The sequence below is a fragment of the Oenanthe melanoleuca genome, chromosome 1 (assembly GCF_029582105.1).
Source record: "Oenanthe melanoleuca isolate GR-GAL-2019-014 chromosome 1, OMel1.0, whole genome shotgun sequence".
Classification (NCBI taxonomy): Eukaryota; Metazoa; Chordata; class Aves; order Passeriformes; family Muscicapidae; genus Oenanthe; species Oenanthe melanoleuca.
In genome coordinates this window covers 49,672,794-49,696,088 of record NC_079333.1, presented here as the reverse complement: position 1 = coordinate 49,696,088, position 23,295 = coordinate 49,672,794, and the positions used below count along the sequence as shown (strand labels likewise).

The 23,295-nt window shown below is 37.6% G+C and overlaps 1 protein-coding gene across 1 annotated transcript in view; it reads left to right on the top strand.

Moving 5' to 3' along the window:
- Window positions 1–23,295, top strand: part of TRPC4 (transient receptor potential cation channel subfamily C member 4) — a 130,511-nt gene that overhangs the window by 45,655 nt on the left and 61,561 nt on the right. The window contains exon 2 of the mRNA XM_056488019.1: window positions 3,451–3,855. Within this exon, the coding sequence (XP_056343994.1) occupies window positions 3,478–3,855 (378 nt within the window). The 5' untranslated portion in view covers window positions 3,451–3,477. The remainder of the gene's footprint in view (window positions 1–3,450; window positions 3,856–23,295) is intronic.

Here is a 23,295-nt window from a genome sequence, read left to right as displayed (position 1 = left end):
TCACTTTTCTGTCAAAGTATTATGATTTACATTTTTTATCTATTTCTCCTGCTCATGTGCTGCTGATATTTCCATGGCATGGCAGGAAGCACTATATAGAATTATTTTGTCTTTATTTTTTCTCTGAAGTATTTTTATTATGTGTCAGTTATATGGACTCTGTAGAAACTACAATTACACATGTTATAAGTTTGTACCATAATTTTTTCTTTCATACTCCTCACACTACCCCAGTGTATTTGACCTATTGTTTCTTTAGACTTCTTCCTGCAAAGACACTCAAAGCAATTAGAGACTTTTGTACTGCTGCTGGCTGTTTCTAGGTGTTACAACTCCATATAAATGTTATGTGCATGCATTTGCATGTGAGAGCACAGTAACAGTTGTTACACAACCTTATTCACCTGTAGATAAAATAAAGATGGGTTTTTTTTTGGTAAACGCTCATGGGACCATTATCTTTGATATTTATATCACTTTCCAGGACTGTATCAGCAATCAATCTCTAGTTTCTAACTGCATGTAAACAACTTATGACAAAATTTATTTATTAATAATTAATTTCAGGAATTGGTGCAGGCAAGAAATAGAGATTAGCATGGGACAGCTACTTAGAAGAATGAAAATGTGTGTTTAGTATCTCTCTTCTAAAAGAGACAAACTAAACTTAGATCTTCTCAAGAATCATGAAAAGGTGAGCAAACAAGGTTCCAACAAGTACTTTCCTTATGGCTTACAGTAAAGCAATAAAAAATCTTCATCAGAATTAATGTCAAAATAAAAAAAAAAACAAAGAAGCAAGAAACCCCCAAATCATCCTCATGAAATCATGATAGAGCCCATCAGTAGGTGACTGTACTCTTCTACAATAAACATCTCTGATGCCCAGTTTTGTTGATAAAAGTTAATTTATGGTTTCTCTCACAATAAGTGGGGAGACAATGATCTGTTTATTTACATGCTTTCAAGAGAGAGGAGCCTTTAGCATTAACCTCCCAGTTGCAGTCCCTCTTTCCTTCAGGTGTCTTGGGTAACTCTGTAGATAGTAAGAAACTGAATAATGTGTGTACATTGTTGTAGGCTAGCGTGACATCTGCCTGACAGGTATGAAATAGAGCCTGTGTTGAGACCTAAGTCATTGCCAGGTGGCAGCTGGAGTCAGGCAGGATGTCCTTCCACATCCAGCACCAATCTACTTGAGTTTGGGAGCAGGGGAATGACACTCAAAGTGTCCATGGAATATGGCAGTCCACCTTTCTTGTAGCTACCTCCTTGTGAGCTGCATTTATGTCCATTAATTTTTATCTGAACATAAAAATTTTCACCTCCTTGAATTGAACTTGCAGTCTTGAAAAAAAAGAATGAAAAGTAAAGTGATATAATATGGTACACTAAGAACATGATATCTGCTCCAGGGGCACAAAACTGTGCAGTGCATATGAGGTTTTTTTACTTAGAGTGAAATTAACAGAACATAATCCACAGACTGTGCAACCTCTAGTATCCCAGACTGTAGGCTGATACTATCCTGTAGAGAGAACTGGGAAACATCTTGCAAAGGATTCCTCAGCTCCTCTATATGGATGTGGAGAGTCCTTTCTCATATGTCTTCTTTACCTTTTCCTGCCTATGTCAGGCAGTGTTGATCTGCTCTGGAAAACAAAGAAAATAATTCATTTATAGTCCTTGTACATATCTCTCATTGCACTGCTTAAGAAAAGTGGGAGCAGATTAATTATTATGTTCCTCACAGTGTTTAGTGACTTTTTTTTGACAAATTAATAACTCACAATAATATATATATATATTTTCTTGTTATATATTCAAGAATATATATATTCTTGCTATAGAATCTCAACAGAGATTTTGTTTTAATCACTGAAGAAAGTGGAGGAAAAGGCAGTGGGTTAATGCAGCTTGCATTATTAGCTGAGAAAATTACAAGAAGCTATGTTTTTTTCTCTAATAAGGTGTTCAACCTCCAACTGAACAGCAGATGGAAATATTTTTGTTCTTTGAGGTCAATTTTTTTGTCTTCCCTCTTCCCCCCTCCCCTCCTTTTTTTCTTTGTTTTTTTTTCCCCAGGTGGAAGATAGAACCAGGAGAAAATAATTCTGTTAGAAGGATTTTTTTTTTCAAAGTCCTTGAACAAAGTATACAGAATGACAGCACAGACATTATATGCTTTACTATATGTAAGACTTCACAGGTGTTTTATATCAGCTATGCTTCAGTATTAATTCTAGTTTTATTAATACAGTATTAATTCTAGAGCTGGGTAGTTCAGAATCAAAACTGTGACTATTATCTACCAGTCGTTGGAAATTCATCTCCTGTGGATTTTGTTTTTCTTTTAAGTTCTGAGTTTTAATTCATAAGTTAGTATAATCTGGTAGGAAAAAAAATTTTATGTGACTTTTTTCTAATAGCATATGAGATTGAATCAAAATCTTAGTAGGGGAGCTCACCACTGGGTTGTAAAATCTGTGCCTGCCACAGGTAAGTCAGGGTATTTGAGCAGGACTAGGAAGATGTAAAAGCTGCATTTAGCTGTCCACACACAATCCTCAAACAACACATAAGTTATTGTAGGATGTCAGAGATGGTTTCCCCATCGGACTTACCTTCTACCCAGCTGGAGTTGATTTCAGCAGTTTTTGAAATGCCTTTCCTTGTGGCCACTGTCAGTGACCCACTCTCCCCCCCAGGCTTTGTTAACCTCCCCCTAGGTATGAGACAACACTTGGACAATAGAAGCACCTTTGATTTATTTCCAGTCCCTGCAGTAGTGCTTTATCTTACAGTCCAAGTTCAAGATCTCCATGGAGGCATATCTGGGGGGTAGAGGGAGGCTTTGGTGGTCGTTGTGTCACAGATGCAATCTTTCCCATAACTAGGGGTGATCTTTGTTTGACCAGTGATGTCTGTATGAGCAGTTGCTTCTCTACACAGTTTGCTGCAGTGGGAATTTTTTGACCAGGACGTGCTAACCAGATCTTGCTCTGTCAGATCTGGGAGGGTCACCATCCCTCCTCTCCCTTCTGTGCTTTTCTCATGGCAAAGTCTTTCTGTGAACTTTACAGTGTTTGAGACAGGCGACTGTGGTCCCTAAATCCTTGCAGAACTGAATGAGGAAATTAAGGATGAAGTGGAGCTACACTTTTGGTGGTAAACTATGTTGTATCATATAATTTCTGGTTTGCCACAGATCTAAAAAAGCATATAAGCAAATTACTATTCTGACAGATGTGCTTTGACTTGGTAAGTTACAAATAAGCAGTGTTTTGCCTTCTACTCTTGCTTACATGTTCTATTGATAAAAACATTTTGTACATGTTTCAACATCACTTTTTAGTATGAATTTTAAATACTTCTGTATTGCAAATATTAATTTGGTGCACCATACCCCCAAGCTCATTTATTGATTTTACCTTTATTCTCATGTTGCAGAGACAAAGTATTAGAATGGCATAAAATATGGCCCAGTTCTACTACAAGAGAAGCGTCAATGCTCCCTACAGAGATCGTATCCCTCTTCGCATTGTGCGGGCAGAATCCGAACTGTCCCATTCCGAGAAAGCCTATCTCAACGCCGTGGAGAAAGGAGATTATGCCAGTGTAAAGAAAGCTTTGGAGGAGGCAGAAATTTATTTCAAGATCAATATCAACTGCATTGATCCCCTGGGAAGAACTGCTCTCCTTATTGCAATAGAAAATGAGAACCTTGAGCTCATCGAGCTGCTCTTAAGTTTTAACGTGTATGTGGGAGATGCTCTGCTGCATGCCATAAGGAAGGAGGTGGTTGGGGCTGTGGAGCTGCTGCTAAACCACAAGAAGCCCAGTGGAGAGAAGCAGGTACGTGCAGGATTTTATGAGTTTGCACTCTGGTCTAATGTTAAGAGAAGAATTGTGCAAAGGCAGTAAGAAAAAGAAAAAAAAAATCATCTGTGCACATAGTACTTGAAATCAGAAAATCAATTACTTTGATGCTGTATGCTTTATATTCATCTTTGTTTATACATCATAGAGTCAGAAATTGTTTTGGGTCAGAAGGACCTTTAACATCCTGCCATGGGCAGAGATATCTTTCCTTAAGGTTGCTCAAAGCCCCATCCAACCTGAACACTTGAACAACCTTGAACACTTCCAGGGATAGGATACCTGGAACTTCTTGGGCAGCCTGATCCTATGTCTCAACACCCTAATTCTAAACCTACCCTCTTTCAGTTTAAAACTGTTGCCTCTTTTTCTGTCACTACAGGCCTTGGTTAAAAGTCTCTCTTTGTCTTTCATATGACTCTCCTCTGTATAATGATAACATTATTCCTGCTTATATTGCTGGGAAATCTTTAATCATTCAAAGAAACAAATAATGCAAAAGAGAAGTGTTAATATGTAGTCCATTTGAATTAATTATGAAACTCCCATAAAAGTCAATGAATGTTTTAACTCATCCATGTAGAGGTCATCATATCCCAACTCAGAAAGGCAGAACTGGCAGACATGACCCAGTTGATCAGAACTCCAGTCCTGTCTGAAGCAGACATCCATCCTATGCAGTACAAATAAAAAGGTGCAAACTTCCCTCCCTTTCTCCTTTGTCCTCTCAAAGGAAAGAATCATGACAAATAATCTCATATAATCTCATTTTCATGATTTCATGATAAAATAATTTCCATGATTTTCATGATCTGATACCTACTCTGCTTTCCCTTGAACTGCCTTGAGACATCCCTGGGAAGTATCTGGCCTCTTGCAAATCTTTCTTATTTTCAGAAAATAGTGGAGACAGGATAACATAGCCCATATATTTTGATGTTCCTAAGACTCTGCTAGGAAGAGAAACCTTAAAAGTAGCTATACTATTGTATTCTATTTTCATCAATTTCAACTTTTGTGTGTTATAGGTTCTCTATTATTGCATTTCAATGAATAGTATGTTGAAATTATTACAGCCCTTTGACAGAAATTGCATACAATATACTTTAATTACAGTATAATGTACATGCCATGGATAGAATTTCAGATAATAGGTAAAATGTATAATTTTTGCTGATAAAATATATTAATTCTATGCTTCTTTGTTTAAGAAAGAAACATACTAGGTCTTTCTCCAAATGTGTGTGCCTGCCTTCTCTTCTAGATAGTAAAAGCAGAGCTCCTGTAAAATGGCAACAGATTTATATCAGAGAAGGGGAAGAAAATTATATTCACATTATGTTTGTCTCATTTCATTATTCCTCAACTGATAGTGCAGATGAGAATACAGTGCATAGAAATTTCTCACTGCAGTGTACCAGGACCCTGATGGATCAGTGCACAGCCCCATCCCAAGCCCGTTGAAACCCCTGTGTCTCCATTATCCAGCCTCTGTAGTGGAAGTTGTTTGCAGGGCAGAGTTCATGTCATTTGGTGGTAGCCATCCAAAGGTGTGTCTTGTCTCTGCTCTGGCTCCCTGAGCACCCCTTAGCAATGGAGAAAAATTGAGAACCTTGGAGAGCTCCTCCTGCTGTCTTTATCAGTTACTTGTTTTAAGACAGCATAAATCACATTTTAGCCTTCATCTTACAATATCTGCCTAAGTTTCAGACTGTTCTTCAGAGTTTCAGGACTATGTTTTTGTATGTGCCACAACAATAAAAGTTGTATTAGGCAAGCTTCATGCTATAGCAGACAAAAGATAGGCTACTTTTTGTGTGAGTACTACCACGTTAAATTATCCACAAACTGCTTTGCTCCAGTCTAGAGGATTGTTCTCTGTGCTGAAGATTAAGCATGTTTCAGTGCCAGATTCCACTGCTGGCTGGTGTGAAGAGTGCTGCTCTTCATATGCTTTCTTGGTTTCCCTGGTTGATCTTGCTGGGGGGGTCTTACTGTAAAGTGTGAAGAATAACCATGAATCATTCGAACAGAGACATCTCCTTTTGTGTCTGTTTTGGCCTAGGTTTGCCCATTGCCACCATAAGCACTGCTAGCAAGTCAGTGCTTTTAAAAATGGCTTTTTACCAAACATGTTGCTTACATGTGCTCTCTTTTGTATGCACTGGGGATCCTAACAATTAAGCTTCTATGGGTGTCATGTGTGTAATAATACACTGATAAACACACTGGTTCATTTTTAGGAACATGGCATGCTGAAGAGAATGTAAATGCCAATGGCATTTTGCAGTAATGCCACAATGAATATAATAAAAAAGTACCTACTGGCTGAAAACCCATTCCAATGGACTAAAGATATAAAATCTGAATACTCAGAATTACAGTCTTACATACTTTTATTATATACTTTTTTCTTCCTTCAAGTTTTTTTCCCCCCTTCAAGTTTCTTTTGAAATTCTTTTAAACTACAACTCTACTTTTTGATTACTGATGTTTGTAAATATTTGACATATTGTTTAGACAATGATTCATTTTCAGACTGTGTTTTTAACAGCATGACCTCTTTAGCTGTTTGGTTTTCCTTCTTTGAATAAATCTGGTCATGTGTGGCAAAATACTGGCCCCTTGAAGTTAGTGGGAGTTTTGCCATAGATTCAGTGAGCTCAAGGTTTCATTTTTTTTTTTTGTTTTGTTTTTAATTTTTTTGTTTGGGTTTTTTTTTTGCTGTTGTTTTTTCTTTTTTGATCCCTGATGAAAAGTTTTCTTTCTACAGAAGACAGATAATAATAGAAAGAAAAACACCTTGCTAAATACTTCCAATCCAAGCAGAAGAAACAATTTCCCAAATATTTAATTAATGGTAAAAGTTATGGACATTGAAATTCTGGAAAAAAACTGATATGATTCACAAGTAAATGAATTAGCTCTCACAATTTTTTTATATTCATGAGATAGTACCCTATGTATGATGTATAGCTAATTTCAGCTTCACCTCATACAATAATGTAGCTATATTTGTAAAAAGAATAATTTTTGAGCATAGAATTTCTTATATAATTCAAGTACTCTTTGTCAATGTCAGAAAATTAGAAGAACAAGTCCTCTTGTATCAACAGAAAGCTACAATTCTTCAGGACTGCTAAAATGTATCTTTGAAAAGAACTGATTATCCTCCAAAATTTAATGCTTTTAACATTTTAATTGTTGGAAAAAAACCGGGACAAATGTAACACTATGTTAATTCTGTCCAAGAATCAATGCCTATAGATAAAGTAATCAATTTTTACATTTTTGGAAAAGTTTTATAACCAATATCTCCAAATTAGGAGATAACACTGAATCTTAATTTACACCTTCTCCTAAAAGAAATAAAAAACACAAAAGAGCAAACAAACCAAAAAAAAAAAAAAACAAAAACAAAAAAAAACACTAAAAAGAAACAAATAAACCACTCAAATGATGAAAAATCATAACAAAACCCCAATATAACAAACAAAGTCACAGGCTATAAAACAATGTTCAGATCTTGTTAAAGTTAGATCTAAACTCTTTAGTCTGTTGATCATTCAGCTTTGGGGCTCCACTTGATAGCCACAGGTGATGTGCTCAGCATTTCAAAGTCCACATAGGTTACAATGGCTTTAACCCAATTACCCCTCTATGGATACATCTGGTGCCACCTGGTGACTACAGATGAGACATGGAGGATTAGCAGTTCTGAATTGTCTTTGAATTCCTTCTGTTTCTCAGTTTTTGAGTAATGTTTTTTACACTATACATTAATCCAACTCAGGAAAAGGGGCTTTTTTGTCACTTGCATTATATTCATTATATTTTCTATACTTTTTAGCTGTGCCAGCTGCTCAAGCACAAGTAAGAGAATAGCACAAATTAATGTGAATGAGTTGAGAAACTTATCCAAGTACTTTTAAATTACTATTCTTCAAAGCCATATGTCCTGAATTATCTGCCAAGTCACTTGTTGCACACCCTGATGGATATCTGAATGCCAAATTAAGGGTGGGGGGAAGTTGTTCTTTTAAATTTAGTATCTACAGAAAGTGGTTTTGTCTTGTTAAATTGCATGCAGCATCCACAGATGGGCCGGGGGTTAGGCAGCATAAAAACTTAGTACCTTTATCTAAATCATAGTGTGCTCTACTGCTTAAGGAACCCAGGCATTGATCATTAGCTGGGTGGTTGATCCTCTAGATATTTGTCTGTATTCAGGGAAGACTGAAGCAGAGGGGTAGCTGCCTTCTAAGGATGCTGCAAATCATGTGAGTGAAGCTGAAATCTCAGTTATTTGGCTTGAATCCATGTAACATTGTATTAGCTATGCTTTTGGGCTTGGAAACCTGACTGCAGTGTTTCCAGCATTGTGTGACTAGGAGAAGAAAACATGACAGTGCTTTTATGCCTTCTGTTCACTATTACATGTCAGTCTTGTGATACTTGAGGGTATTTTTAAAAGGGTTGACACTCTAGGCATAGAAGTGCAGATGTGACTGAGCTAATGCTAGATTGGGATTTGCAAATAAAGGCAATTGCTAGAGGAAGGAGAACTTCCTCTAGGAAGGATGTGATCACTGTGATCTGTGCCTGGCTCACATGCAGAGAAAAGTAGAAATTGCTGGCACAGTGCTGAAAGTAGGAAGCTGAAAATAAACTATATTTACATGCTGCAACACTCAGAGACCTTTTGCTCTCCAAGGACAAGCAGTAAAGTCACATCATAAACTACTTTATGCAAAAGCCCTGTCTCTATTTACTCTGCCAAAGTCAAGCCAGGAAGCCAGGCTTCAGCTTGTCAGTGTGTCAGCCTCTAAAAATGCAGGTCCATGGCATACACAATTTTTTTTCTTTTTTTGTTTTGTATTTCATGGGTTTTCCTGGCAATTTCTCAAATGCCCAAGAAAGGGTGAGTTCAATCTGTTATCTAAATATTTAGGGAAAATATTTATTAAAAGAGACAAAACTCCAAACCTCTGAAACTTTAGAGACATTTCTGAAGGACTGAAAGATTCAGATTTAGGTTACCATTTTCTCTTCAGACAGACTTTGACCAGCCCTCCCTCATCAGTATGTAGGGGCCTCTTTAGCATTCTCTCTGGTCATGGTAGACTTTAGGTATGGTCTGTTCTAGCCTTTATCTGTAGGGAAAGAGCCAGAAGGAAGGAGACAAATGTTTTGTGATGAGGGAAACCACAGCAAGCTCTGGTTTTATGGTGTTTTAAGGAATGGCATCTGGTAGAGATGGGTGAGGTGAGAGTTCATATGGAAGAAGATCACAGCTCTGCCAGATGTGAATTCAGGAATTCTGTGGTATATATGTGCTATTCAGTGTGCTAGCAGCCATTGTGAACTCTTGGACAGCAAGAATTAACAGCTGATTGGTAGGAAAGCTTGCTATTGTGGGACTTTTTGGGAGGTAGGGAGAGAAATGGCACTGTTTTACTGTCAAAGGCTGAAGTTAGGTTTTATGAATCTTGAAGCATGATTGATAATTGTTTGGAGTGTGGGAAGGTAGGAAAGAGGACAGCAACACAAGTTGTCTTTCACTTGAATCTACTGATGGAATTCTCATCAGGAAAAAACAGTGACTGATCTTATGCCAAATGTGTCTCAACATCTGATGATTTTTTTTTTTATATCAGTGTTGCTATATAGTTTTGGAGAAAATGAAAGGCTGTAAGAGAAGAGCCAGGATGAGGGAATGGTCCTGTGTGAAGAAGTGGCCAGGATGTTGTACAGTATAGTTTTTAGGCCAGAGGAAATTCAGGCACTCACCTGAGCTATCTGGAAAGGAATACAGACAACAAGGCTGGACAGCTTTGAGGCAAAGTACCTTCAGTCTAGCAGCATTCCCAGAAACAAAGTCTAAAAGGGAAAAGCCAGGAAACAGTGTGAAAGTGGCACAGAGCCTGAAGAGTCATTTTCTGTTCCTGACATACTGGCAGCATAGATGCTGCTCTTCTGACAGAGCTCCTATCAGGCCTGTCAGAGCTCCTATCTCCCAGGAGATTCCCTACATGTGGCCTCATCACCAGCTCTGTTCTTTTAATGTCTCTCAGTATCTTTGCACTTCTTGAAATTGCCCTTTGAGCAGTGCCAGGGTCCTGAGATGAAGCCAATGCTCTTCTTTGGAGCTGCTCTTGTAACCCAGCTCTAGTCTCAGTCTCCCTTAATGCCTGCAGAGCATTTAGGCACTTTGGCCCATTGTTCTCTTCCCATGCCTCATGGGATATAGTTTTCCTGGTCCTGCATTGCCACACAGCCCAATGGTGTGTGTGAGGAAGCTCCTATGTCAGGGTTGTACTTCCTCCTGGAAACAGTGGGCCCTGATGGAGAAGACCAGGGAATACAGGCTGTAGGTCCAGCATGCCTGCAATGGACTTTACATAAGTGTTAAACCTGATATTTTTTAAATGTTTTTTCAGATTTTCCCCTAGTAACTGAACTAGGAATTATATTGATCAAGAGCAGGCAGAAAGAAAGATTTCTGAGCACTGCATGATGCCTGGTAGTTTGCTAATCTAACCTCTCTCTCCAGTAACTTTGCAAAGTACCAGTCACAATCTCTTGTGGAATATTCTTTGTTGAGATTGAAGCATCATTTTTGTTTTGAAAGTGTCTCCCACAGAAGTTTATGAACTAAATGTCTTTTTTGGCTGTTGTGATTAATGACAGTCTAGCTGGTAATGAGTAAGGAGGAGGCGTTGCAGATTCTTTGTTGGGCTTGAAGTACACATCCTTGAAGTGGAATGTGAGGACAAAAAGTTGTTTCTTTCCAATGCTAGCTGCCTGAGTGGGTAGCTGAGTAATTTTTTTCCCAGTGGTGTCTGATTAATTAGAATTTTCTGACATATTGATAGATGGATGAATGGGAGAGGCTGTGTAGGGGATGTTTCACTTTAGGGATGAAATTGATATAGTAGCCTATCCACTATATTCAGTCTTTTATAAAACCATTTGGGTACATGAAAACAACATGTAGCACAGGTGCACTATAAAGGTGGAGCTGACTAAATGCATATGAGATGGAGATAAGAATTTACAGGAGTATTGTTCTTGTGTTTTTAGAAGGTTGCTGTCTGTTTTCAAGTTCAAAAAAGCTGCACATAAGTGTCATTATGTCTTGGCAATAAATCTAAACTGTCTGTGTTTATATGGATCAGAGCTAAGGTGGGTGGATGAGTAGAAAAACCTGTGACAATTACTAAAGAAATACTCCAGAAACTGGTATGCCTGTGCCATCAAACAGAGCTGCTAGCAATTTCAATATTGAGGTAGGCAATGTGTTCTACAATATGCACCCATCACCTTGTAACAAATGCTAAATCATTATTTTCCACGCTTGAAGCAGTAGCAAATGATGAATGCCAAAATATGGGGAAACATGACAGTTTCTTGACCTCTACAAATTGATGAGCCATTTTTTTTATTGGCAGCATAAAGAAAAATTCTGACTATCAGGATCCTTATAGATAGATTTCTGGAAGGTAGTGTTGCTGAGGATGACTTTTCCCAGCTAAGAATCTAATCCTCTGGTTTAGCAGTTTGCAGAAATCCAGAAAATTTTGGTGATGACAAATACAGATTTATTTTAAAAACAGCTGCTGAACCAAACTTCCACCTAAACTTGAAGTGTTACAGATTTAGAAATATTAAGTACTTTTCTGTCATTATTTGCTGACATTTTAATATTTCTTATTTTAAGCTTATGCTAGAAGTGAAAGTACTTTCCTACCATGAGGAGATGAGTGCAGATCATCAAGAATATTTGCAGGTCTAGAATTAATCAATCTCTTTAGAAAAAAAAATTTCCAAATCTCTAGAAAGTTAATTAAAAATAAGGTCTGTGTAAAAGTCAGATTTCTCTTCAAGAAGTCACATTTTCTGTGCTGATTTCTTTTCCCTTCTTTTCATGTTTTTTGAGCCATTTTTTACAGTACTCAGCCAAACTTACAATCAGAATAGGGACAGCATTCAAACTTAAAAAGAAGATGTGCAAAATTCTTCCTTCTGCACTCTGTGGTCCTGTACTGTCATCTTCACAAGCCTCCATGTCTGGCATCCTTTTTGCCAAACTTACCTACCTTCACTTCCTGACAACTCATCAGCTGTAAAGATAGTTTATCCAAAGATTTTAATAGTCTTTCAGTGCCTGAAAACAGATGAGGAATAACCTTTGAGGCCAATAGTATAAATCTGTTAAGAGTGAGAAGTTCAACAAACAGAACCATTTTTGGTTGAGGTAGTCTTGTCTTCTAAAGTCTAGAAATCCCCATTGCCAATTATTTGTACATTTGGCAATGCGAGTTAACTCAGGAAGTTAACAAATTTATAAGCATTAAAGGAGCAATATAAACAAACCAGTATATTTTCTGCTTAGTGCAGCCCCTCAGGGAGCAGTTAATGTTTTGGCCCTTGATAGAGCAGATTGAGATTTGTGCTCTGTATAAATATATGGTATATATAAATATATATATACAGATATATGTATGTAAGGGGGTGAAAATCAGCCTCCCATTCAGATTCCTGAAGCAGAAGGCAAGGCAGCAGTGGTGCTCAGAGTTTGTGCAGAGATGTGTCCTACCTGTCCCCTGCCTGCCCTACAAAGGAGGGAGACTCTCCAGAAGGTCTCATGTCATGTCTGTGTAGATCTTTCTCATTCTCTAGAGCGTCTTAAGCAGTAAAATACTGATTGACTCAGTTTATTTACTGCTCACATATAAGCCAGATAGCTGAGCTAAGTCAGTAAGTCAGCTGAGTAAGGTCAGTGATGAGCAAGAGGATTTGCTGACCAAATACAAGTGTCTACTGTAAGCAAAGAAAAAGACTTCTCTGGACTCCTCTCACTACACCAACCAGGGACCCAGCTCAGTAGCTCACATGTAGAGGGTAAGTGAAATATGAGCATCCTAGAATATCTGTGAGACATGTATTGTGGCCTTGCAGTTATGTCACAGAACCTGTGGGCAGCTGAGGTGTGCCCTGAATTTTCCTGGGTATAATAGGAGCTTAAAAACATAATTCAGATATAGAGCTATCATTAGGTGTTTAAATCTAAAGATAAATACCTTCCTGTAAATTATTCTGCAGCATATCCTCTTTCTGACAGTGCCCAGTGCAGAAACCCAGGAAATATTTCAGGAACAGGACAACCTACTGCTGAAAGAAGCTCAAGGCACAGCAGTTTCTGATGGACACAAACCTCCAGGCAATCCAAGTAGTCCACTGAAAAATATTTTCAAAGAGCCACCATTTTAGGGTTCTGTCTGTGAGGAACCACTGTGCTCAAATGCAGTTACCTTGAACTTGCCTGTGGAGCCACTTCTTAAATAATGCAAGAGTAGAATTTGACAGATTTTTCAAAGCTTTGAGAGTCAAGCATGCAATCATACATAATAATCTATAAAACAAATGACTTTACAAACCTTCAGCCATGGGAAAACCCTAGGAAAATGTAAAAAACAGAAACACACCACTGTCAAGAAGCTTGTTCATATATGGTCTTCCAACCCCCACCATTATCATCCCTTGTGTCACAGAGCATCTCTTGACAAATTTCTCAATGAGCAGTGAAATTTATGAAATCTGATTTCCACCTAATTAACATCATGACTGGATTTCCTCTTTTTGATGTTATGAGCACTCATCAAAGCTTTTGAAGAGGCTGATACACTCAAAGTATCATTTTTGTATGAATTCTCTGGTGTCTAGTAACATAGCTGCACTCACACTCCAAAATTTTCTTCAGATCTCAAACATCCATATCTTTTGGGAAACTTGCAGGAATTTAGTGTTTCTAATATTCCTTCCTGTTAACACCCAGCTGGAGCAATTCAACAAATTCAAAAGTCACAATGGACTGACTGACAAAGCCCATTAATGTGATAGCAGGGGCTTACTTGTCTTGGGAGGCTACTAATTTAGCTTGTCAATTTACTGACTGTTTTCTGGATAGAGGATATGTGTGTCACATACTGTGCTGACAGAAGTGTTTTAATTCTACTTTGTGGCTGTACCAGGATCCATATCTTCCATATCTTCACCACAGATTGGCAGAAGGCAAAATTAGTTCCCCCTTCAACTCAGCTACTAAAACACTACTGAGGGTTGGTAATAATATTATCTAAGTTTGCAGGTTTGTCACAGTGTATGAGGCCTTCTGGCAGAGGGAAAAAAAAAAAAAAAAAGGTGTAACTTTTCATATTATGTACTGCTGAGATACAGCTGAACATTTGCAGAAAATGCAAAAAAGTCTGCCACCATTTTATTTGCTAGAAACTTGTTTTATGACATTTACTCTTTACAAGCAATCTGGCTGATGAGATTAAATTTCTCTTCCCTGCTCCTTTTTCATTTAGACCTTTGTTTATTAAGTCTCTGCTTACTACCATGCCCTGAATTTAGTAAAAATATATTTACATATGCTCAAAGAAAACAAAATATTTCCATATCCTAAAGCATATTAGAAATACCTCTTTATGCATGGATGCACCACACCTGTAAGATCTGTACAGGTCAAGATCCAATCAATTGGTGAACTTAAGAGGAATACAATACTAAGATAAGCCTAACTTGAAACAAGGAGTATTAAGGGGTTTGAACCAATCCATTCCCCTTGGCATCAGTTTCAAAGGCTTCCTTCTAGCAATGTACACTTAAATACCTCTGACTAAGACTCCTGCCCCTGGTCTCTCACTGTGTAGGGCAGGTTATAATAATGCATGTCTCTCCCATTTCTCCTTTGACCTATTTGCAGTGGGAATTCAAAGGGAATATTTTTATTTCTAGAAATCTTCTCTTGTTTGCTTACATGTTTCCAAGACCTCATAAGCAGGAGGATTGTTCAACTGATTCTTGTATGCAAGGAGGATCTTAATGTGTCTATTGTAAAGGAATTAAATCCAGCTGAGAATATCATCAACCATTCACTTTTCAATCCTTTGACTCTCAAATACATCTTTCATTCCCAGTATATTCTAGCATACTGTAAGCCTTGGTCTCCTCTGTATACTACAGAAAAAATGTTCTTTATTGCATCTGTGAAATATTGGAAATTTACAGTATGGCTCAAAATGTAGAGCTTCTACTAAAGAACAAATCACTGAATAACATGCTGGGAATAATGTACTTATGAAACAGCTTACTGCATCCTCTGAAGATACAAGTTTCTTTGTCTCTGCCATAACATTTTGTGTTTCTTTCTCTTAATATTTTTAAAATAGAAAAAAACACTTTTCTGTAAGGGTTTCTGTAAGTGTTTCGAATTTGCCTGTTTCCCACTTTGTTTGTGAGTATAACCCTTTTAATTTTCTCATTTAATATACTTCCCAGCCATGAAGATATCACAAATTACTTGGCAATGTTAAATAATTGCAATCAGCTGCAAAGAAGTTTAGCTAATTCCCACCCTCTGAGACACTTGTATCTCCTGAACAGTTTGTTGATACCAAGGGAGGCCACCAATCTGTTATTGTCTTTTCTGCAAAAGCTCCTTTTCAGAAACCATCTCTATAATTCCATAGCCAGTGGGACAGATTTTCTTGTTTCTAGATCCAAGAAGCTCAGGGATAAACAAAAGATCCTGCTAAGATTCTAAGAACTCCTTTATTCTGACATTTCTCTGAAAACCTCATTATTGAAGCAAACCATTTTCTTTCCACCTTTTTAGCTGACTACTGGAGACATTTTGGGACAAGAAAAATGAGCAGGGAAAAGCAAGAGCTTTTCCACATTTTACTAATCAGACCAGAGACACAGTTTCTCAGGAAATGGAATATCAGACCTAAGCTTCATTAAAATGATTTTGTCTTTATGAACCATTCTGTTTTTGGGAAAACTATCTCTGCATCTGTTTAAAAAATCCATATGTAAAGGTTCCCCCTAGATCTACTTTGAACATTCAGGACATTTCACTATTGGCTTTACTCATCATGCAAACTCTGAGAGAGGTATATATGAGTTTTATCATGATGGAAATAAGTAATTCAACTTCCTCTTTAATCCTTTCCATAACAAGATCTTTCTACTTTCTCAGCTTTCATGTTTTTTCCAAACCATTTTACTTTTCTTCTTTCACTGTCCCTTGAGTGAAAACATATTTTGCTGTCACTCTTCATTATAAGCAGTCAAGCAGTGCCCAGAACTCCTACTAGAAACACTCTACCTGTTTAAAAATTGTGGAGAGGGCAAGTGTAAGTTCCATAGCTTAAAACAAATTCTGTATATCCTGGCAGATTTTTATTGAGTGTCTATTTTTAAGCAATTTCCCACTCTTGCTCAAGCTACTGGCATTGACTGATGAAACAGCACATCCATTCACTCACAGGAAATATTAGTTGGAAATAAGCTGTTTTGTGTACAGGGAGTATTTTGGATCAGAGTTCTTTCAGAGATACAGGGAGGAGAAATAAAACAAAAAAAAACCCAAACAACAACAACAACAAACAAACAAAAAAGAGAGAGAGAGAAATAAAGCACTGAAATCCTTTCATATCAGTCCCACCCAACAAATTCATGAAATTCATGTCCTAAACCTATCAAATCCAATATCTTTTCCTCTCCTTCTGTCTGGAAACTGTTATCAATTAGTTTTAGAGTATTTCCTTTCCATTCCATATTCTCTTTTTTTCAAATAAAATTAATCTATAGTTTTTTACAGCAAGGACTATCCTGAAGAAAATACATTCTGCTTGTAGGTACCCAGAAGAAAATACAGATATGAATAGCAGTCTACCAAGATTTGTCAGGAACAAAGTTTGTCATAACAATATAATTATGATTCATCACGAGATAGCAAGCTCTGTATGTTGGGGAAAAGCAGTACATATCATACAGCTCAAGATTTGTAAGATTTCATAGACTGTCACTCAAAATGCAGTCTAAGAAAACCACGCTCACGGGAGTTGCCAGCAGTGCTGGGTGAAACAGGACATATGAATTCAACAGAGGGGTGAAATGAGAAGTCCTGCAGGGGTCTGTCCCTATCAGTGCAATCAGTAATGACATTTTAGATGAAATAGAGGGCCTGTTGGTTCTGTAGATAACTGACAATGTGGGGAGATCTCAAGGCTGTTTCAGGACACAAGTAGAATTCAGGTTTTGGCAAGCAAGAAATTGTTTCTGTGAAAAATGAAAGAGTTCAGTAAGAAAAAATGTAAAGTTCTAAGTGGAGCAGAAATAATCAACCAAGTATGTATTGGAATTGAAAATAGCTAAGATAACAGTTCTGCAGGGAATATTATAACAAGACTGACATAAAAAGACTGGACAATACCATATTGCTGTTCAAAATTCAGTATTGCATCTGATGCCATCAGAATGAGCACAGACCATAGAATTGTAGAATCACAGAATGGCCTGGGCTGGAAGAGACCTTAAAGGCTATCTTGTTCCAGCCCCCATAAGGAAAACCTGAATGAAAAATTAGAAAACAGAAAATAAGCAAAGAAATAAAGTATTCTCTATATTCACATTTCGTAGAACAGGAATTTGTGGGCTTGAACTGCACAAAGGTAAAGCTTATGATGTATCAGGAACATAGGGAGGAAATAGTGTGACATATCCACCCAACACTGCAGATCTTAAGGAACAGATTGGTCAAATTCTTTTACTTAATGTGTTACATTAATGCTTTTTGTGCAATGTGGCTGTCATGGAGACTGGAAGTGATCAGTCCATGATGGGACTTTTATGACACACAAATTGGTTCTGTAAGAAGATAAGCATGAACAAGCATTAGAAAGCTTGTTATTAGACTTCTTGGGGTAGGTTAAGTGTAGCTGATTAAAAAAAAAAAAAAACAAAACACATCCGAGGTTTTGAAAACTCAGCTTGTGCTTGGAAAAAAATGGGTGAAAATAACTCAAACTTGTAAATTTAACTTTTCAAAATTCACAGACTTGTCAAAAGGCAAGCACTGAAGCCTCCTTAAATGTGACAGGGTTTCTGTATTACTAGAAACATCCCTGTTCCAGTCATGTCCCAGCAAAGCTGAAAGTATATTTTCAGCAAAATAAATGGACATGTTATTACATAAAACATTATTCTAAGTAGGCAGGGGATATCCTTTGCTAACCATGGTTCAAATTACCACCAAATGAGGGCATTTAGGCCTGAGTCTTGGAAATGCATTATGACATGTGATGTACATTGAGAAGGGTTTACAACAGAGGCAATAATGTGGCCTTTCCCCCCTTACCATTAGGAGACAGACTAAAAGCAAGCTCCTAAGGTAAGACATTCAGCATTGACTGTTCATACTCTCTTTTCACACATCCTGGAGAACTGGCCACATTGATGAATGAGGTACTTTTGAGAAATAACTGGCTTGTATCCCAGCAGTGAAGGTTAGGAGACCCAAGCCATGGCTAGCTGTGGGTCAGTACCAGCATGACATAGCACAGTAATCAAGTTTTGAGCTAGTTAGCACATGGCTTGTGTCTGAAGAATAAATTATATTGAGTTATATGGAAAGGAGAGTGTTTACCTTACCCAATTTCTGCTATATAAATTGGATATATATTTGTTTGTCAGAGCTCCTCTCTGCTAGACATCTTTCTTGAATGGCATGAAATATAATATTTTCACCAGAAAATATTCGGGATATTTTTAAAAAATTAATAGTTAGAATTGTCAAAATCATATAGTGTAATCACAATAATTGAATCTGGAAAAAAAATTTGGATTGGTCCTCTTATTGTTAGATTATAGGGAAATATTGAAATAAAGGAACTTTTCAAGATAAACAACAAAAAAAGTGATCTGGAGTACTTTGGTAAAAATGTCCACACAAAAAAACCCCTTTGATTTTTAATTATTATTCATTTTTAATTAATTATATTTTTTGCTATACATAGCTGGCTTTAATTCATAACTGGAATTACATTAGACTTCAGAGAAAAGAAATCTGGAAGACAAGCATTAAACACCTTGCTAGCACTGATGTAGGTATGAAAATGTTAAAGGACTCAATATGTAATTAAATCTCATGAAAGTATGCATTCTTAAGAAGTTACAATATTACTGAAACATTAACATTTAGTCCTCAGACTGCTATTAGTCAGCTTAGGGTGCCTAAGACCCCTGCCGTGTGTTTGGTCTTGTGAGGATGGTTTCAGCATGAGTCTCAGGACTGTGATAACTGATTTGAAGTTACCTTGAGATGATATGTCCAAGTTATTCAATATATCTGGATGTTTATTGGTGTCTTAGCTCATGGTAAAGGAGTTGTGATAGGAGGAATTTTTTTTAACCCTACCCAGGAGAAATCTATTGTGCTAATGAGGATGTATTTCAGGTGATACAATAATTATTACAATAATAGCAAACCAAAGAAGAGAAGAACTCAGCATGCCAGAATGTAAAGCATGGAACTGTGTGTGCATAGGGATAATCCGTGTGCTGTGGGCTGTACAAATATGAAGTTAGGCATTTTCAAGGTGTTTGACTGATGGTAGCTACAGAAAAATAGTGATAAAGCAGCTGAGACTTTGATGACACACTTTTTTCAGAAAAACTTCTTTATATAACTTGGTACTACACGACATATGTATTCATCTTATCTGTCATATATTCCCTTTTTGCCTTTGCTTTAGGTTTTTTCCTCCAATCACACTGTCATGATGGACATGACTCAGAAATTTATTCCCCTAACTGCCCAAAGCCAAGTGGAATTTGCTTTTGTTTACAAACAAAAGACAAAATAATTGCAAATAAATAAACAGGGACAAAAGCCAGAGAACCTTTCTGTTTGCCAAAGGAAATAGATTTCCATAGATTCTGACCTCTTGCACTTAAACAACAAGTAAATGGACTCTGCAGTTTTCAGTCTCTCTGTTGACTTGTTGCAGTAATGAGAGCTATTATGAGAAATCTAGATGGAGAAAAGGACACATATGGGGTTTACATTCTTCCTTTTCCAAACTGACTTATATTTTTCTGTTTCCTGGATGTGTAAGAGATCATCAACAATCAGTCTCTCCTTTGATGTCATGGGGACAGGAAAACATCTCAGACTTCACTGGTATTCATTTAACCTAAATTTCTCTTCCTGTCACAGCAAAGGAGCTTGTCTTCACACAGACCATACACAGAATATAAACACATTGAAGAGGACTATTCCACTTGATATCTAAAAGAATTGTTAGATATCCAAACCAGACTAACTCATTCCCACTTAGACTGAGTACAGAGAAAAGAAATGCAACAATAAAGCTTCTTGCCCTTGAGCACTGATGTGTTCAGACTTTGAGCTATCCTTTATTTTGTGTTTTGTTTTCTTTTGTCCACTAATCACATAGACATTCATAACAAATGTACATTTCATGTTCAGCCCTGTAAATAGTGTTGAAGTAGAAATTCTTCGTAAAATGTAAGAAGGCAAAAATTATTTGACTTTCCCAAGTTTAAGCAGCCTCAAACTTGGCACTCTAACTCCAAAATGTATAATAAAATTATATTACTGCTGAGCCTTGGGAAGTCAGATACAGTCAGTGACTGCTAGACCTAGTATCTTTCCATCCTCCATCATTTAAGGAAGACTCGAATATTTTCTCTGAGTGTTCTGTCAAGGCTTTCAAATGTGTGGCTGATATCAGTGTGTGCTGGTTATTTAGTTTGGTTCTCTTTAAAGAGAATTATTTTTAGTAGTTTCAAAATAAAATTCATTGTAAGTCTGATAACTTAAGAGCAACTACCCCAGGTCAACTGTAAGATGTTGAAATTTTCTGAATGCCATGAGAGCACTCAGTACTTCAAAGAGAAGTACTTTATTTTGCTTCAGATGAGGGAATAATTTGACCTTATTACTTTGATATTCTCTCTTTCGTTTAAATTAGTACAAAATCTTAAAATAGGAGGTAAAGGATCAGGGGTTAAAGTCATGATGTAGTTGGAGTCTTCAGGTTTGCCCTTTAAGTTTAAATTTTTCTGTAAGTTAAGGCTGAAAAGATTTAATAAATACTTCCATATTTGGGTAAAATCCAATGTGATGAATTACAAAATGCGTGCACTAGCCTTGAATCTGAATTAGCTTAAGATGAAAGGTTTTGATAAGCAATGAGGAAAATCAAGCAGCTTGTAAGGAAGTGGACCCCATGTACAAGTCAGTCACTGGAATGCTATGTCTTTTGAAGCGGAGTCTTAATTTTTCAGAACTTGCAGCTGATGATATATTTAAGATAGCCTTCAGTTCTGGCAGGGCTTGTTACTTTAGTACTGTCAGAAAGTACAAAACTAGCAACGTGAAGTGACAGAGTTATACTTTGAGCAGTTAGTGAGTTTGAAATTACAGCTTTTTGACCTTGAGTTTTCTGCCCTTGCAGCTTTCTCCTTTCCTTTCTGAAACCTGAGGCCAAGGGGGAATTTCACTGCTTATAGCAGACACTGTCAGAACCCAGCACATGCCTTTCTGTAAACCTTTTTCAGTTCTGTGATAGCCCAAAACCTCATTTCTACTAGTGCAAAGTTTGAATCTCTACCACTATTTTTGTGCCATTCTAGTCTCAAAAGCACTGGCCACAGCTGCAATTTAGAGGGCATGAAAAATGTGTGTGTATGCACAGAGTGTTCTTTTTTTCCACTATATAATATGCAAGTAAAAGAAAAGACAAATCTAAGAGTGCAATAACCTGTGGGAATTGGGGTTGGAAACAAGTCTCACTTTTCCCACTGATACCAAAGACAGGAGAGAAAACATATATGGATTCAAGCCCAGTTCACACTGGACAGGAATAATGACAGGTCTGGGCACCTGGGTATCCCCAGGTGGGCTCTGTGCAGTGTCCAGCCAGGAGGTGACAGATGTACCCTGAAAGAGACCTGACACAGCAGTGTGGGCAGAGCCACAGAGTCCTCTGGGAAGCTATATGTCCAGAGTTGTGGTTTTTGGCCTGAGACCAGGCACAGCACACAGAGCTGCTGTTTGTTCTTGTTCCCAAGTGTTCCCTCCATCCATATATTCTCATCCATCCATATATTCTCATCCATCCATATATTCTCATTAGTATATTCTCAGCTGGGCTCCTTACTTCGTGAGTAATATTTAACCATGTTTCTCTGCACATGCTACTCCATTATGTTTGTACCTCAGAATAAAGAAAGCAGAAGGGAAGTTGCACAGAAGCTGCTTGGCTCAGAACCGCTGGTTGTGAACATCCCCCTGTGAGGACAGCTGCACCCTCTGCACGGGACTGTGAGGCTGGGAGTGCCAGCTCAGTGTGTAAAACAAACTCAGTGCCAGCCTGACTCAGGGCCAGGCCAGTCCTGCATGTCTGAGTGCATGAGAGGGGAGGAAAGGGATTTCTGCCTGGTGACTCCACATACCTCCTCAGAATCTGGCACAGCTACTTAAGGTCAGCGATACACTATGGCCAGGCAGGTTTTGCTTCCATAGGGATGTGTGATGTCCTGAATGCCAGATCTCCAGTCTTGACTTTCCACCCCCACTCTGCTTGTGTTTTTTCCACCTGGCAGTGAGGCTGCTGTGAGACTTGCATCAAAATTTTTTTCCTCCCTGTGATGGCCATCTATTTCTCTAGCCTTCAGATAACTTTGATTCAAATGTTTTCCTTTTTTCTTCCTCCTGAAAGAGCTTCACTCAGAGCACCTCTCTGTGGTGCTCTGTGGATTGAATTTTGTACTTGGTTATTGAGCTGTGGACCAAAGGCAGTCTGCAAGTGATGATGCCAATATGATTTTTTTGATTGACATTGACTGATTACACTTACATTCTTAATCATACTATTCAAACAAATTCTCTTGACCTGGGAAAGGCTTTAGAGCCTGGTAGTGCAAAATAAAGAAACCAGCTTAAAATGAAAAACCTTACAAGGTTCTGATAAAGACTGACAAAACAGAAATACATTCAAAAGAGGCTTTTAAAATGGTCTCTGGGGACCTTTCTTATACTAACTCCCTTGTTTCTTATAAATAGAATACTTTTCTTTGTACAGGTGAATGTAGAACTGGGCCTTAAGACATTAAGCACCTTGCAGCAATTATCTTTGTTTCTCTACACACCCTTAATTTCATCACTCCCTTTAAGAAAACACATATTTTCTTCTCATTTACTTGACCACTTTATTTTCTAAATCTAACTTGCCTGTGTCCTGGTCATTGCTTCCTTCACAGATTCACAGTTATGCCCACCTTGATTCTTTCTTCCCTATGAAGCTGAGATAAACCAGTGAGAGGCAAGAAAAAATTTCCATCTTGCTCACTTCAAGGGACTTGGGAGGAACATTTGTGTCTAACTTGTCTTTGTTTATCTAATGGTTTGCTCTAATAAATCATTGTCCATGGGTTGTTTGCATGTAAACAAGTTCTATGAGAAATCACACCCTGTTTATAGCAATTAACTGGAAAGATACTATCTTAGCTAATTGAATTGTTATATTTAAAGAG